This window comes from Gymnoscopelus braueri (assembly GCF_963280865.1).
Source record: "Gymnoscopelus braueri genome assembly, chromosome: 2".
Classification (NCBI taxonomy): Eukaryota; Metazoa; Chordata; class Actinopteri; order Myctophiformes; family Myctophidae; genus Gymnoscopelus; species Gymnoscopelus braueri.
Genome location: NC_137604.1, coordinates 36,300,887 through 36,317,202, shown reverse-complemented (window position 1 = coordinate 36,317,202; position 16,316 = coordinate 36,300,887). Strand labels below are relative to the sequence as shown.

At 39.8% G+C, this 16,316-nt stretch overlaps 1 protein-coding gene across 1 annotated transcript; it reads left to right on the top strand.

Moving 5' to 3' along the window:
* Positions 1-586: 586 nt before the first annotated feature.
* r3hcc1l (R3H domain and coiled-coil containing 1-like) lies at positions 587-15,614 on the top strand. The gene is made up of 7 exons (XM_080445439.1): positions 587-631; positions 2,758-3,251; positions 8,014-8,201; positions 8,384-8,454; positions 8,603-8,698; positions 9,834-9,974; positions 12,869-15,614. The coding sequence occupies exons 2-7, from the start codon at positions 2,769-2,771 to the stop codon at positions 12,928-12,930; spliced, it is 1,041 nt and encodes a 346-aa protein (XP_080301565.1). The 5' UTR covers positions 587-631; positions 2,758-2,768; the 3' UTR covers positions 12,931-15,614.
* The last annotated feature ends 702 nt before the right edge of the window (positions 15,615-16,316 follow it).

The window sequence follows — 16,316 nt, the reverse complement described above, 5'->3', positions numbered from 1 at the left end:
TGAATTGTGAAATGACCTGTGACCCCGGCCCACCCTGAAGTTCAGCTTACACCCAGATAGATGTAGATGTAGACATTCACACAGAAACAAGCATGCAAAGGTGTAAAGTAATAAATACTATAAAGAAAAGGATTGATTGAGGACTGATACAGGGTGTCCAGGCCTGTGAGGATGTATTCTACTTGGGAGTGGCTCTTAAGTCCAGTATACTGTTTTGGATGTTTCAAATGGATGAAATGAACCAGAGACCCGAGTGCGATGTGTCTCAAACATAATGGGATGTCAAAAGTTAGACGTAGCCTACGTATGATGACCGAATTCAGATAATATAACACAGGAGCGGAAAGTGGTTTAATAATGTGGCTTCAAATGTGTGATCTTTGGCTATATAATAGTTAATATTCATATTAAAGATATTCGTTCCCACAGCAAAGTAACTGTCTGCTCCAAAATGTCAGAGGATACGGTAATTATCAGCCCGTAAAACCTCAGAAATATAAAAATATAAAAATTAATCATGCCAATGTAGTCCGGCTACTATAAAGTAACACCATGTCCCACAATCCATTGCGAACACCGTCTGAAATGCGTCAGCAGTGCGACGGAAAAATCTGCCTCCAAACAAACAGCGGTAGGTGGATACTGGTACGAATCTTCCCTCATTTATTGGTTAAATGCCTATGATTTGAAATGAAATAATCTAAATAACCATCGGTAAGAGGGCAAGAGGTTGCAAGTAAGCATACGTGCTTGCCTAGATTGAAAATTAATTGCGTCTGTGGTTGATGGATGTTAAATCGCTAAGCGTAGCGTAGCGTACCCGTAGTAATCTGCTATCATGCTAGCCCCGTTTGGAACCTCACTCTCCGCGATAGCTCCGATATGAGGTCCCGCTGTCTAGGGTCCCGCCAGAGGTAGAGTCCGTCCAAATGCAGTGAAGATCACCTTTTTCGCAACATCGTATCCAAAAAGTAAAGGTGGTCCGAGACACCTAGAGATGTGTGCCATCCCGCCGGAATGTATCATTTAACCGACGGGGTTGATAAAACTGTTTAAATTGCTTATTTAGTAAGCCTGTGCCATGTTTTCCCATTGTAGCCGAAGCGAGAACACTACTGGCACGTGCCGTCGGGGCGTTCTTATTGGTTGAATGGGAAAACATGGCGCAGGCTGACTAAATAAACGATTTAAAACGGGGTTTTCAACCCCGTCATGAAATTTTACTTTCCGGCTAAATTGCAAACATCTCTAGGTGTCTTGGACTACCTTTACTTTTTGGATGCGATGTTGCGAAAAAGGTGATCTTCACTGCATTTGGACGGACTCTACCTCTGCCGGGACCCGAGACGGCGGGACCTCATCTCGGAGCTATCGTGGAGAGTGAGGTTCAAAACGGGGCTACTATGCATGATGTGTCATTTCTGCTCCAGCTTCGAATGGAGGCGTTAGATTGCGGTCAAATAGTAAAATCTTAGTGAAACTAAAAACATGTAGCACCAAAACAAAGCCAAAGACCACCAGAGCGAGTTGGAACAGAATGTTAGAAAACGATTGTATAACATGACATATGATGACGCCATTTTTCTATACCTTGCTTTCACCCTCTTCCCTTAACCCATTAAAGGGGAAATCCACCCATTTTCAATATTTAACTATGTCATTAATATAGCATAAAGGAGTTGTGTGGAAATAAGAAAAAATTAAAAAAAAAATTAACATTGCAAAAAAATTTAACATTGCAAAAAAATTAACATTGCAAATTACACTGTGATGACTCATCATGGTGTAATTTGCAATGTTAATTTTTTTGCAATGTTAAATTTTTTTGCAATGTTAATTTTTTTTTAATTTTTTTCTTATTTCCACACAACTCCTTTATGCTATATTAATGACATAGTTAAATATTGAAAATGGGTGGATTTCCCCTTTAAGACCTGAGGCCGATTCTACAAAATGTCTTTTAAATCTTTTTTTGAAAACTTATGTTGCTATAATATCAGTGTTTCTCAAACTCATGTCAAGGACTCTCAAAATGATATGCATTTGGCCACGGACTGATTGATTGATGTACTTTATTTAGTAAGACATGAGAACAACAGTACATGGAAGTACAAATTCACAATACAAGGTCTACTAAACTGGAAGACTCATTAAGCACTGAGCTTGTTTAAGATGAGATCCCCATGCACACAAATCATGATGAGACCACCATCACCATCTCAAAATATTTTGTTCCAGGGACCCCCAGAAGCAAAGATTTGAGTTGCAAATGTTCGCTTTAAATATGCATTCAAATGTTTTTTTTTCTTCATAAATGGCAGATCTGCAAGCTCATAGCGCGGCACCAAGTGCCGCGCTATGAGCTTGTATATCTGCTATTTTTTTAATGGCCAAATAGATCTAAAATGACACGGATGCTTTCCCAGTCTTAATGGGATAATGGCCACTGCATTGACCAGGGATTGACACCAACACCTGCCCGCCTGCCCGGGGCAGGTAAATAAAATGGTAGGGCAGGTGAAGTTTGCTATCTGGTTGCCCCACCAAAAAACAAAAAATATCACCTACCCTACCTTCAACCCATAGTCATATGCATAGTTATTTAGATATTTGGCATACATATTGAGGTATGACATTTTTTATCGTGAAGCCCCATAATTCGCAAGTAGAAAGTAAAAAAACAAGTGTTTAATTGAATGGTAATGTGCCTCTGAGACCTTAGTGTCAACCCCTGATTGACTGTTTGCTGTGTTATAGATCATTTGACAATGGAGCAGCAAACGCCAAAGGAAGACAGTGGTCCAACTCCTCAGCCCTCGCCAAAGGTAGACAGTGGTCCAACACCAACGCCCTCGACTGATGTGACTCCCTCAGGCTCAAAGAAACCTGAGCCCAAGAAGCGCCAGGAAGCATCAAAGGAGAAACCCCAAACCCAGGGAGATGCAAAACCAAAGCCCAGACCTAAATACTCAGACAAGGCACGGAAGAATGCTAAGAATAAGAAAAACAAGGCTGGGGTCGTGGCGGATAAAGCAGCATCTGAAGGAGGAGAACAGGGAGAGCTGCAGAATGGGGACGCCAAACCTGATGAGGAAGCGGATCGGTTACATGATGCAGCGGACACGCATGAAACTGGACCGGCCGATGAGGGAGAAGAAGAAGCGCCCCCTCAGCCAGAGGAGGAGGAAGAAAGTTGGGACACACTGTTCAACGATGATGGGGATTGTCTGGAACCACATGTTGCTGAAGAGGTGAGTGTTCTACCTAAGTTTACTAAGTGGTGGGAGGTAATTTAGTCGAGTGAACGACTCCAGTTGATCAATCTAATTTCTTATGCAAAGTGGAAGAGAAAACTGTGACTGTAAAATTAGTAGAACAACAATTTGTTTGGAGGTTTGCTGAACATTGGCCGTTTCTCAATATGCGTTCTTGTCTGTACTTCCGTCCTCGCGAACTTGTGATACGTCATCAGTCGCTGCCCAAGTACTGTTCCAATCCTCAAGTTCCCATCTGACCAAGTACAGACCATAATACCCCTATGTGAACTTGATCCGCCCACTTTACCGAGGATGCATCAGAGCTGACTTGTGAGGACTTTTCACAGCAAATTGCCCAGAATGCAACACCACCGGACTGGACCACCAGCGCTTGAAAAACGGAACCGATGTGGATGACACGGCCTGCGGTAAGAAATGTCTTTGTAGTGGTTCAAATGAGATCTAATGCGTTGTGGATGTATTTATTGGACATTTTATAGTCTCAGCTAATTTAGGGAGATAAGACTGCCTCTGAATAATGTTTGATATGTGTTCATGTGTGTGTAGCATTAACGTTAATTTCTTTACTCATCCAGGGAGTTCATTCTGCGCTGAGCTGTCAACGAGTTTTCACCAAGCAAGAGGAATTCATCCAGAGAAGAGAAATAATGCATGTTTATTCATATTTATCAAGCTTGATTCATGTCGTATACAGTAGGCCTACGTCATTCATGTATCCCACTCTTATTTTTTTAAATTCTGGTTATGAAATAAAATTTTAGATCCACTCCTATTTGTGTGCGATTTTGTCTGATTTACAGTAGGCCTATTACTTTGACTTTTGTATGTGAATATACGTTTTGACTTTTTTTGATGTGCCATTAGCCCGTCATGTTCTTATATTATTCATTTCAGACCATATGATATAGCCCAGCTTAGCCTGGAAACCAGACAAATCTGCCAATACAAAAAATGATTTCCCCCGGCAGATTTGGTCTGGCACCGCTCAGTTGTGATTGGATTCACACCCTCCGAAGTAGTGAGGAACCAATCAGGGCCCAGTATGCCAATATGGGGCGGGTTTATCACCAGAGGCATTTTTTTAATTTGCCCATTGGAAATGCGTCTTCCACACAGACATTCCAGAATAATATATACCTAGTGATATTAGTCTGGCCATGCCAGGCTAAGCCCAGCTAGCTATTGGTAATTAAATTGCAGCTTACTTATTTACTTTTAACTCCCTACATATATTCCACAATGATGCTACTAGCCCATATTTTCAAATGTGTTAATACCTTTAGGCTAAATTTTATATTTATTCTGTTTAGTTTACATTTGTTGTTATTCTATAATATACCACTTAATACACGATGGTGCCTTGGGGAAACAAATTATTACTTAAAAGCCTAAACGTTGCCAGAGTGCCATTCAAACATCACGTCGCCTCGCCAGCCTCCCTTTGGTCCACTGCTGCTCCCAGACCCTCACCAGCGCAGGTTCTCACCTGCAATCGCCTCCAGCAGGTAAAGTAAAGGTATGCCAACGGATACAGGATAGGTGGGCTCTAGGGACATCTAGGCACCTCGATTTAAAATTGGCTATTTTGTCCAAAATGTTAAAATATATATATATATTTGAAAAATGGTAAATAATGTACAGTACATTATGTCAACATGCACGGTAAATCATTATCAGACTTAATTTTATCCTTCAACTTCTTGTTTATGCCCCAAAATGACTGCACATACAGGTTTTGTTGCAATTTGAAATATTTAGAAATATTAGACCTTAGTTGTTGACTGTTTAAGCATGTTCTAATCATGTATATCCTACTTTACTTTAAAACATTTTCCAAATATATATATATTTTTAACAGCCAATTTTACATTGAGGTGCCCAGATGTCCTTAATGGCCACTATCCTGTTACCATGGCAACGATGACTGTCTGCACCAGCGCCAGATCCAGGATTATCATAACGTTCCTTAAAAATAATTGTATTGTTCTTTTCATCTTTTCAGATTGTATCTATCCTAAAACAAAGGCTATTAATTACCGGCCAGTAGGTTTTTCTTCATGATTTTCTCTTGAAACTTGGGTGCTCATTTCATGAAGAAAAACAAGTGGAAAGCTAAGACTTTATTATAAAGAGGTTAGCCCCCCCCCCCCTCAAACTGTTTACTGTACACATTTTTGTATTTCCAAACTGTTATATGATGTTTTGCAGTAGTGTATATATATATATATTTTTTTTAAATTATTTATTTGCACATTTAAAAACAACAAATGTTTTTAGCAACAGCATAATATTGTGTTGGATGTGCAGGTGAGATTTAGAAAACCCTTTCGGGTTTATAAGGTTAATCTCACCTCACTTAAGAAATACAAGAAAGAAATACAAGGTTAATCTCACCTCACTTAAGAAATACAAGTAATAGAAACCAAAAATAAATTATTTGGCAATATATATACAAAAATGCAAATACAACAATAGATACACAGTATGAATACTAGAGAAAATACATTTTAGTATAAAATGGTGTAGGTGCAAGTGTGTGTGGGTGGGTGTAAGAGTGGATGTCTCTGGGAGTTGTTAAATTTGATTAATCAAATGGGTTTTTAGCTTATATTTAAAATGATTTGGCAAAGCAGCCTTCGATGAGATATTAATATAGCTGTTCCATAGCTGAGCCCCCCTATACCTGATGGAAAATTGACACAGACCGGTACGGAACTTTGGGATATGTAAATGATTTGCCTGTTATTAAAATAGTGTACATCACTGTTGAACTGGAAGAAGGCTTTACAGGGCAAAGAAAATGAATCTGGCTGAAGCAGTATTTTGAAAATAAAGTTACAGGTTTGGTATTTATGTAAATTAAAAATTGATAAAATATTAAGTTGTTTGAAAAGTGGGGCAGAATGAGCAGACCAATCACTACACGTAGCAATCCTGCAGAATCTTTTTTGCAACATCTGGAGTTTGTTTAGATGTGAAGGATAAGTAGCTCCCCAAATGATATTGCAATATTTAAGATACAGATAAATTAAACTATAATAAAGGGTTAGGAGACACTTATGATGAACACAACTACGGAATTTGCCAATAATGCTGACAGATTTAGATATTTTTTTACAGACATGGCTAATGTGGCTTTTCCAGCTTAGTCTTTCATGGATAATTACTCCAAGGAAAGTTGTTGATGAAACCTGAGTGATTGGGTTATCTCCTATAGACAGACAGGTGTTAGATTTACAATATTTTTTGTTTTTTGATGTAAATATAATAAAATCAGATTTTTTTATATTGAGAGATAATTTGTTTAATTTGAACCATTTTGAAATATTTTCTAAATCATGATTAGCTTTTGTCATAAGAACAGAAAAATCAGGATGTGAAATAATACATTTGTATCATCTGCAATATTTGTCTGTCATTAAATGTTTCAATGAATTGAGTACAAAGGACCCCATTGGAAACAAGCCATAGGCTTTCTTGGGTTTAAAATCCTCAGACCTTGTATTTGAACTGCACATTACTGTGCTTTCTTTTGCAAGCTGCTAATAAAGTATTCAATCAATCAATTACATTGGTCGTGGTCACTTAAAACGCTGGTTAAACCGATTGCGGTTCTGGAGGCACCTCTGTCTACTCTGTATAGGTACTCTGTACAGGCACTTATTTAAGTTGTTACACAATCGGTCAGTATCATAATAAATAAATACCAAATGGCACTTTCTAAGGTTTTTCCTTATAGGCCTATAAAAGTAAATAAATTATATTAACAAAAACAACAATGTAAGTAAATCGTATTAACAAAAACGTTTTTACATTTATATATAGATATACTTTATTATATCTTGTGTCAATATAATATTTCGTTATATTGTAAAATGCACGTTATGCCTATTTTATACTCCGTTTACAAAAAAACTGATCTACAAGCTAGCGACACGCTGTTAACTTGTAGCTCTGCCCTGAGCAAATTAACACAGTGGACGAGCTGAGATGGTGACGTCACCGAGCGTTGCTTTCCAATCGCAGAATTACCGTACTCCCGTCCTCGGAAGTTTGTACTCCTGGACAAGTCTGGACTTCCAAGGACTTAAGTCTGTGCTTCCCAAGTTCAGGTATTGAGAAACGGCCATTCCTCATCCTTCCAAATTGTCTACACACACTCAGTGGTGGAAAAAGTACTCAGATATTTTACTTAAGTAAAAAGAAAAGTGTCAATACTGCAATATAGAAATACTCTGTTACAAGTAAAAGTCTGGAATTCAAAATTTACTTGAGTAAAAGTATTGGTATGAATTGAAAATGTACCAAAAGTAAAAGTAATACAATGTTTGAAAATAGCTGATCTACAAGATCACAACGCGTCGTGATGCGACGTGTTGTGAGCTTGTAGATCGGCTATTTTCAAACGGCCTATGTAGAAAATAGGGCTAAAGTGGTTAATGTATGTTTTATAATATAATAATTGATAATTGCAAAGTAACTAGTAACTAAAGTTTTAAAATTATTTTAGTGGAGTAAAAGTACAATATTTGCCTCTGAGATGTAGTGGAGTAGAAGTAAAAGTATAGACAATTGGAAATACTCCAGGAAAGTAAAAGTACCTCAATTGTACTTAAGTACAGTACTTGAGTAAATGTACTTAGTTACTTTACACCACTGCACACACTGTACATGTCATGGCCTGCCAACCCCCCCCCCCCCCCATCTGTCCTTTGTTGTCTCATCATTCATTCAGATGGCTGTGAAGGAAGGCAGGAAGAAGGAGTCGATCCAGGAGGCCAGGTTTGACTACTACAACATGGACAGAGATGGAGATGCAGGCATCGACCTCAGAGACGAAGAGCTGTCTCACATCATCGAGATCTACGACTTCCCAGCTGAGTTCAAGATCGATGATCTCGTCAAGTCCTTTCAGTCCTACCAGTAAGTACAAGATGATTTGTGTAGTCGTCTAGTCGAAGCATTCATATCTCGCAAGGCTTCAAGTGTAATTTTAGTCACTTCTGGTCTCAGCAAGTGCAGAATTCCCTTTACTGCTGTTGAAGCAGCACAACTACATACGTGTGTGTGTGTGTGTGTGTGTGTGTGTGTGTGTGTGTGTGTAGACAGAGAGGCTTTGACGTCCAATGGATTGATGACTCTCATGCACTGGGCCTCTTCTCCAGCCCCATAGCAGGTTGGTATAAAAGGACTGTGAATGTAACAAAGTGTAAATCTCTTCCATTACATGATCTTATACATGATCTCAAAATGCTCTCTGTATATTAAAAGGCACATAACATCACTGAATGATATGTATGATTAATTGTTCTTCTTGGTGTCAGCTGGTGAGGCCCTGAGGTCCAAACATCCGTTGATGAAGGTGCGGCCTCTCTCCAAATCCTCTGCCACTACCAAGGCCAAAGCTCGTAGCTGCTCAGGTTTGCATCACACGTTGGTTTACACATATTCAGAGATGCTCTCTAATCATATCGTCAGCTAGCTCAGATTGATTAATTTGTATGTCAACTCTGGCAGGAACGAGGAAGTTTTTAAGTGTTAATTAGCATTATATGAAGTTATGGATTTAAAAAAACAAAAATTATCATAAGTATACTATCTAATTGTTACTGGTTCTTCAATGCTGGGATATTCTGCTGCACGTCATACCTAGACATTGGCAGTCATGTGATCATTTTAAGACCCTTGTGTTTCCGGAATAATTTTGTCTGTGTTCTAATACACATTTCATCAAGGTACCTGGGTTTATATGGTTTTACTTATTCAAGTGGTCTGACAGGATCAGGGATTATAACTAACTTATAATTAAAATTGAGAAAAACAACAGGCATGGATACGCAAGGCTACATATTCGCCAAAAATGCGTAATAACTACAATTTCCAATTTTCCATCATACATTTATAGGCATCATAGCTTTGAGTATAGGCACCGCCCACGGTTGAATGGGGAAAGGGCAAGTAGCATAGCGATGGTACAGTGTTTTGTACATGCTTGTTATTATTATCACTGCTCCTGTGTCCACATCTGTTTGGCCTTTTACTCATTTCCAAGTCACAAAGTTTAAAAGAAGGGTGGATTAGTGTCTTATGGTGAAATACTTAATTTCTTCAGGACAGCCTTTTGCGTAGCTAATAGGCAGTACTTTTCTCGTCATCTCTGCAGAAAGACACTAAAGATGTTAAGGAACACATAGTGGGAGGTTGAAACTTGTAGCTTGTCGCTGAACGAGGCACCACAGCATGCAACCGAGAACATAAGTTGTCGCACTCTTGTGATTGGGCAAATATTGGCTTATGTGTATTAGTAGATGTCATGGAAACAAGTGAACGTTGCTTTAAATGTATTGGTTGTGTGAGTAAATTAATTTATCAATCTGTTCCTGTGTCAAAGATTATGAACCTAAATGATGCAGTTTGGCCATACTGATGTACGTTTGATTTTCAATGGGTGGCTACTTTGGGGAAAATCACAGTGGAACCGTAATGCCCATGTCTATTGCATATATATATATATTAACAGCAAAAAACAAGAGTATATTTTAAACCAACCTCCAGACTACCTTTTGCCTGCTAAGGAGCGACCCCAAACAAGTGCAGCGTTGGCCCGCAGGATGGTGATCGGAGCCCTGGGTGTGAAGAGCAACCAGACCAAGGAGGACCGCGAGTCTGAGAAAAAGAAGCTCCAGGAAGCCAGAGGTAACTCAGCCACAGACATATCATGATGTTAGAGACTTGTTAGAATATGGTAGACATGTTGTTAATAACATGGTTTCACCGGATGGTTTCCAATTCTATTCAATGACAAATACTTAAAAGTAGGGTAAGTGATATTTTTTGCATTATTTATTTATTTTTGTTAAAAAGGTTAAAGTACTAGATTCTGATAGTAATCATTGCTACAGAGCGTTTGTTCGGTCACAGGGGTCTCCAGCTCTTTAGTAAACAGAATATAGTACATTTTCAAGTAGGTGACGAAATTTAAGCCATTTCAGTGCTCTCAGGAGAGAGCACTGAAAATGCATTTTCTGTTTAATAAAGAACTGGAGAGACATGGGAGACTCCTTTTTACTGAACAAACACTACAGCAATGAGTACTATCAGAATATAGAGCTATTTAACACTTATTTTAACCAAAGTAAATCACTTACCCTACCTTTTTTTTTAAGCATTAACTCCAAATTGTTCTAGGCATGTGAAGCAGTTAGTGAGACCTTGCACATTCGGTTAACCTTCCAGAATAAATAAAGGTAAAAAATACAAACCCTCATGCATCTTTGCATCGCAAGTTTTCTGCCACAAGTGGGAGCTGTTGTTAATCTTAACAGATAAAATGACAAGCAGTATTGCAAGCTGATACTTTTGAGACATTGATGTCCATCCCTTCTGGTCTGTATTGCTGTGCAGATCATAGCAAGTCTATAATCAGTGTAGCAGTCATTTCCCCTTAGCAGAAGGAACATAAGTATATAGGGGCACGGAAAGCCACAAGTGGCTGTCCACTAAGAAGCCAGTCAGCACTGAAGTTAGGGCCTTGAGAAGAACAAACTAAAAATAGGTCCTTTGTTCCTGGCACTGTAACACTATTGTGTGATCTTTATGTGAGATCACAACACACAGTAAATGTCAATTCAAGCAGTGAATATTGTGTGCTAGGAATGGTTGCCACGTCCAGTTCTACGGAGGGCTCGGTTTACAACTGGCACCCTGGTCCGTGATAAGATGGGTTTATTGATCTCAGGAGGAAATTCTGGTGTCATAGCAGCAGTGAAAATGAAACTCAGGAGAGCTAGAGAATCAAGAACAAAACCAAGGTAAATAAGATTGCAACAAAAAAAAGTGCTGCTGGCCTTTGATATCTGCTCTGGATCTCTGAATGAGTGACTTAAGTTAACATAAAGTACAGTTTATCAATGATATAGCAGGAAATATATGAATGAATATATAGTATGTCTTACTACGACAGTGAAATTATGGTGCACAGATTATGCACGGCCTGTTAAGTCTTTCAACACTGAGTATAATGAATGATGTATTGAAGCGAGGTGAAACTTTTCAAGGAAAAACCAACAAAGTGTCTTAGTAAGGCTGTGGACCACCACAAGCCACCAGAGCAGATTCAATGTGCATAGATTGTAAAAGTCTGTGGAAGTATATTGTAGGGATGGAACACCATTCTTTGGTGTTTTGATGATGGTGGTAGGGAGCGCTGAACACGTCGGTCCAAAATCTCCCATATTGTTTTAATTGAGTTGAGCTCTGATTAATGTGAAGGCCATAGAATATGATCCACACCATTTTCATACTCGTCAAACCAATCAGTGACGCCTCATTTATTGTGGATCGTTTGTCATCCTGGAAGTAACCACTTCAATCAGGATGTACATTTTCATCATAGAATAAAAGGTGATCACTCAGAATAACTTTGAATTTATTTGCGATGACTCTTCTCTCTAAGGGGAAAAGTGGATATTAAAATGCCCACACAGCATAACAGAGCCACCAGACCCCTTCATTGAAGGGGTCAAGCATTCAGGCCTGTACCGTTCTCCTATGCCACATATGCACACGCCCACTTGTGGAGAATAGGGTGAAGGATGACTCATCTGACCATTATATAACTTTTTCCCCCACATCTCTGTAGACCAGTGCCTATGGTTTTTGCGCCACTGAAATCTGCATTTGTCTTCGTAATGAGGGGTTTATGCACTGCAAGCCTACTATAACATCCCCCTCTATATAGTTGTCAACTAACTGTTCTTGCTGACATTCTGAGTCACCTGAGGAAGAGTTGCTCTTCTGTTTTTCCTTACATATCGCACTAATGCATGAGCATCAGTCATTGAATGTACGCTTTCAAGCACAATTTACGAAACCCATTTACTGATATCTTTCCCAGATCAAAATGCAGTTGTCACTGTTCCTGTTGAAACACTAGCCAGTTGAGAAGTCTTTGTGACTGAATCTCCTGCTGCGTGTGCCCGTTTATGAATAGCCACTTAGATCTTTTCCTATTGCCATCTTGATCCAAAATTTGGTCAAACTTGGCAAAAATGATGTTCAGATATTTGTAAAAACAACAACAAATAGTTAGGTTCGAACCATTCAAATTTAGTCAAACATAATTTTAAGACTGCAGGCGTCTCTTTCTCTCTGTGCCATGGTTGGTACTTAGAAACGTGCTCCCTTGCAAGATTAAATGAATAATTCACATTTTATGTGTAGCTTACTGTCTGCAAACAGACTATACATGCCAACACAGCATGATGGTGTTATGCTTCTCCACTCATTTTCAGGTTTTAATTTGTATATGAATTAATATATGTACAGACCATCGTGTTTGTCACCAATCTATCAACAGTCTGAGTGAACATGTGTACAAGCTCTCAACAGTTATCTTTAACAGACATCTGTCAAAGTTGCCAATGTACATCCTAGTAGTCCATGTGCGAGTCCTCACAATGTGGCAAAGAATGATTATGAGAGACGATAAATCACTATGGAGATGTTAACATATTGATGGGGTGGGGGGGGGGTCTGCAAACAGATATATTGAACTGCATTGTGATCTATTTGGATCTATTGCTTTTCAGACCAAAAGCGCCTGGCAGCCAAACAGAAGGAAGATGCGTGGGAGGGGAAAGGAGGACAGTGATAAGGGTTGCTTGCTTTTTGTTCCTCCTCCGATGACTGGATCCAGCAGGGACCAAAGTGACCCCTGTTCACTCCTCTACACTGGACAATGAGCTATTGACTCGTCTTTAGTTTTTCTCAACCCCGTAGCAGTAGCTCCTCCCCTCCAAATCTCACCCCACATCCTTCCAGACTCCCGTACCAACCTCCTCACCGACCTTTAGTCCATCCTCTACCAACCTCATCACCCACTTTTAGTCCATCCTCTACCAACCTCATCAACCCACTTTTAGTCCATCCTCTACCAACCTCATCACCCACTTTTAGTCCATCCTCTACCAACCTCATCACCCACTTTTAGTCCATCCTCTACCAACCTCATCACCCACTTTTAGTCCATCCTCTACCAACCTCATCACCCACTTTTAGTCCATCCTCTACCAACCTCATCACCCACTTTTAGTCCAGCCTTGTAGTCTCTTAAGCTGGGTTCAGACGGCAGAATGCAAACACACTAGGCTTATGGAAATGGTGCTTGTAACACCAGAAGTGCTGCAGATAGGTCATTTCCTTTTAATGCACACGATGTATTTGTATATTTTTTAAGGTCTCAATTTGCTCATCTGTATATGATAAAATATGGTATAATATGGTGCTAGTAACAATCCCCCTTTTGCGTGCCATTGCCATGCACAAAGTTCTGGCGTATGTCAAAATTTCCACTACACACTCCCGACAATCCAGTGAAAAAAGAAAAGATATTAACCTCACAGACTCTGTTGGCGACCGCTTCTCCTTGAGCTGCTTACACAGCCATGGTTCCGACCAAACATCTGGATCATCTCCCTGGATCTTGGATTTTCCTCCCGATCATAACGTTTTATCGGTGTGGTCAATCTGGCCCAAATCCTGCAATCTGTGCCCAGCTTTAGTCACCAGATGTCACCAGTCTTCTTTCACCATCCTCATCCCTCCATCACTTCCCTGAGGAACTGATAACTACCTTGTAGAGGCATGAGCCAAATGCAACAGGGACTGCAGTCACCTGCTACACTGTCTGTCTACGCTGATTCTTTGTCAGAGCCACTTTCACCTTGTCACACCATCATCTGTGGATCTGTACTCAACAACATTGCTTTAGTTATGTGTAAAGGTCAACTACTAAATAACAAAAGTGTATGCATTTTCACACTGAACCCTTGTAATTTGACTTGTGCAACTTTTGCAGCACAAAGTATTTGGTATTGATCAGTGGTTCTCAAACCTTTTCATTTTAAGGACCCCTATGAGATTTACAGAGCTGTAAGGGTCCATTTTAGAACCCCCCCACCACCCAAAGAACCCTGAGGGTCCCTGGACCCTACTTTGAGAACCACTGGTATAGATTATATTGGTTGATTTAGAAACGGATTTCTGCTTCGTCACATCAGCAGACATTTGCTGCAGTTTCAGATTTTAATGTAGGTTACCTCAAGTATAGATTTATGATCAGATAAGTTCTTGAACTGAAAGCGACGTTCAGATTAAGTGGAGGGGAATCGGGAAATCCTCAAAGACGAGTGTTAAACCCCAGCATGCATATTCTGGGGAAAACTTTAGCAGAAAATAGCAGATCTACCAGCTCTCAATGCATGAGACAAGGTGTTGTGAGCTTGTAAATTAGCTATTTTCAGCTATTTAAGACATTTAATGTAGATCGAAAACAGAAAAGTCTCTAGTATACAGCCCTGATGCACTACCTTGAATTGTTGCATCAATGAACCAGTTCCTTAATCCATGAACCATCAAGTAGAACCTGCCCATTTCATGCGTGACAGTAAAATGGATGCACTATTTCCAAAGACATTTTTGTGTATAGCAGGATTTGCAGTCCGGTAGATGTGTTTATGATAGTCCAATGGCATCACTCAACCTCAAGATAGATACTAGATACCGTACTGTTACTATTAATTCCATATTCACTATAATGTAACCCTGTTTGATGTGTAGAGTTTCTAGAACTGCTGTGACTGTAACAGAATTTCTTAGACAAATATATCCCACTGACAATAATCATTTGTGCCGTTTTGGTATGAACATGACAAGAACCTGTTTGCCCATTTCTTCTTGGAATATGCGTCCTATTTGCAGATTAAGTCAATGAAACGTAAAGATTTATTTTGGCATTTATATTTCACATAGGTCAGTGTGTAGGGAGACGTGAGAAGACTCGTTGCTCGTGCTCACTAGGAGCATATTGTCTATACTAACTAGCTGAGCCTCTCGGCACCACTAGCCAGCCAGCACCCTAGTCACTATGAAACTGAGATGGTCATGGCTTTTGTCATTTGACCACTGTTTCCTGATCAGGCTCTTTATGCGTACAGACCCAGCTGATAAAGCATTTGGGAATGTGCTTTGAAAATTCAGTTAGAAGCATACCTTTTTTTAATAACTTTGTATTGTTTAAGGCTAGATCTTGCATTTAACGAATGTGTTTGTTTTGTAATATCCATTATGTTTAGTTACCTGACCCCCAGAGACTGAAGAATACAACTCAAACGGATCACTTGTTCTGGTATTAACTTTAGAGAGTAAACCAAACACTTGTTAAACATTTCGATGGTGTTATGTGTTCGTCTTTTTTTTATTGTCCGACAATAACAAATGGTCAGATGTGTCACTATAATTTGTCATTTGTAATTTAATAAATCATTTTAAATACTGCCTATCTGGTGAATACTCCTGGTTTATTCTAATATTACAATTCAAGCTGGTAGGTCTAAACGCAGACGTGGTTATCTCTGTTGCATAAGCCTATCTACATTCTTCCAAAGGAAAATCTGAGCATGTGCTCTCCAAGTTCAGCCCTGATTTAACAGAGGTGGACCTCCCTGTGTGCTGTAGTGTCCTTCTAGCGGACCCATATCTAACCAGGTCTACTAGCTAGACAGACAGCCAGCCAGCCTGCCTCATCCCAACCTCCTGGCCCAGAGCTCCTCTTGACTGCTCTTAACCAGCATCGTGTGAGATCTGAGCCCTTCCCATAATCCCAAGCTTTACTGTGGCTTTATGAGGAGGTGATGTACCACAGAGCTGCCTGCCTGGGTGCTGCACACACAATCATTAGACCAGTACACAAACACAAACCACAACCAAGCAAATAGCGGCGTCAAGTGCCAACTTGGCCCAACAAAGAGCCGCCCAAAGGTGCTGCTGTGTCACGGAGCAAATGAAATATTTGAGGAGCTTAGGATAACACACACACACGCACACAGACATTCTCAAATTGAAGGCATCATAAATCTAACAGTCTACCACAACGAAGAGCTCTGGTGGTTCTGTAGTGGTCCATGTGCTGGCATGGAATCAATCCAGTCATCCTTGGTTGGTCAGTTCTCACCACTATTAAATTGTCAATCTTATGTG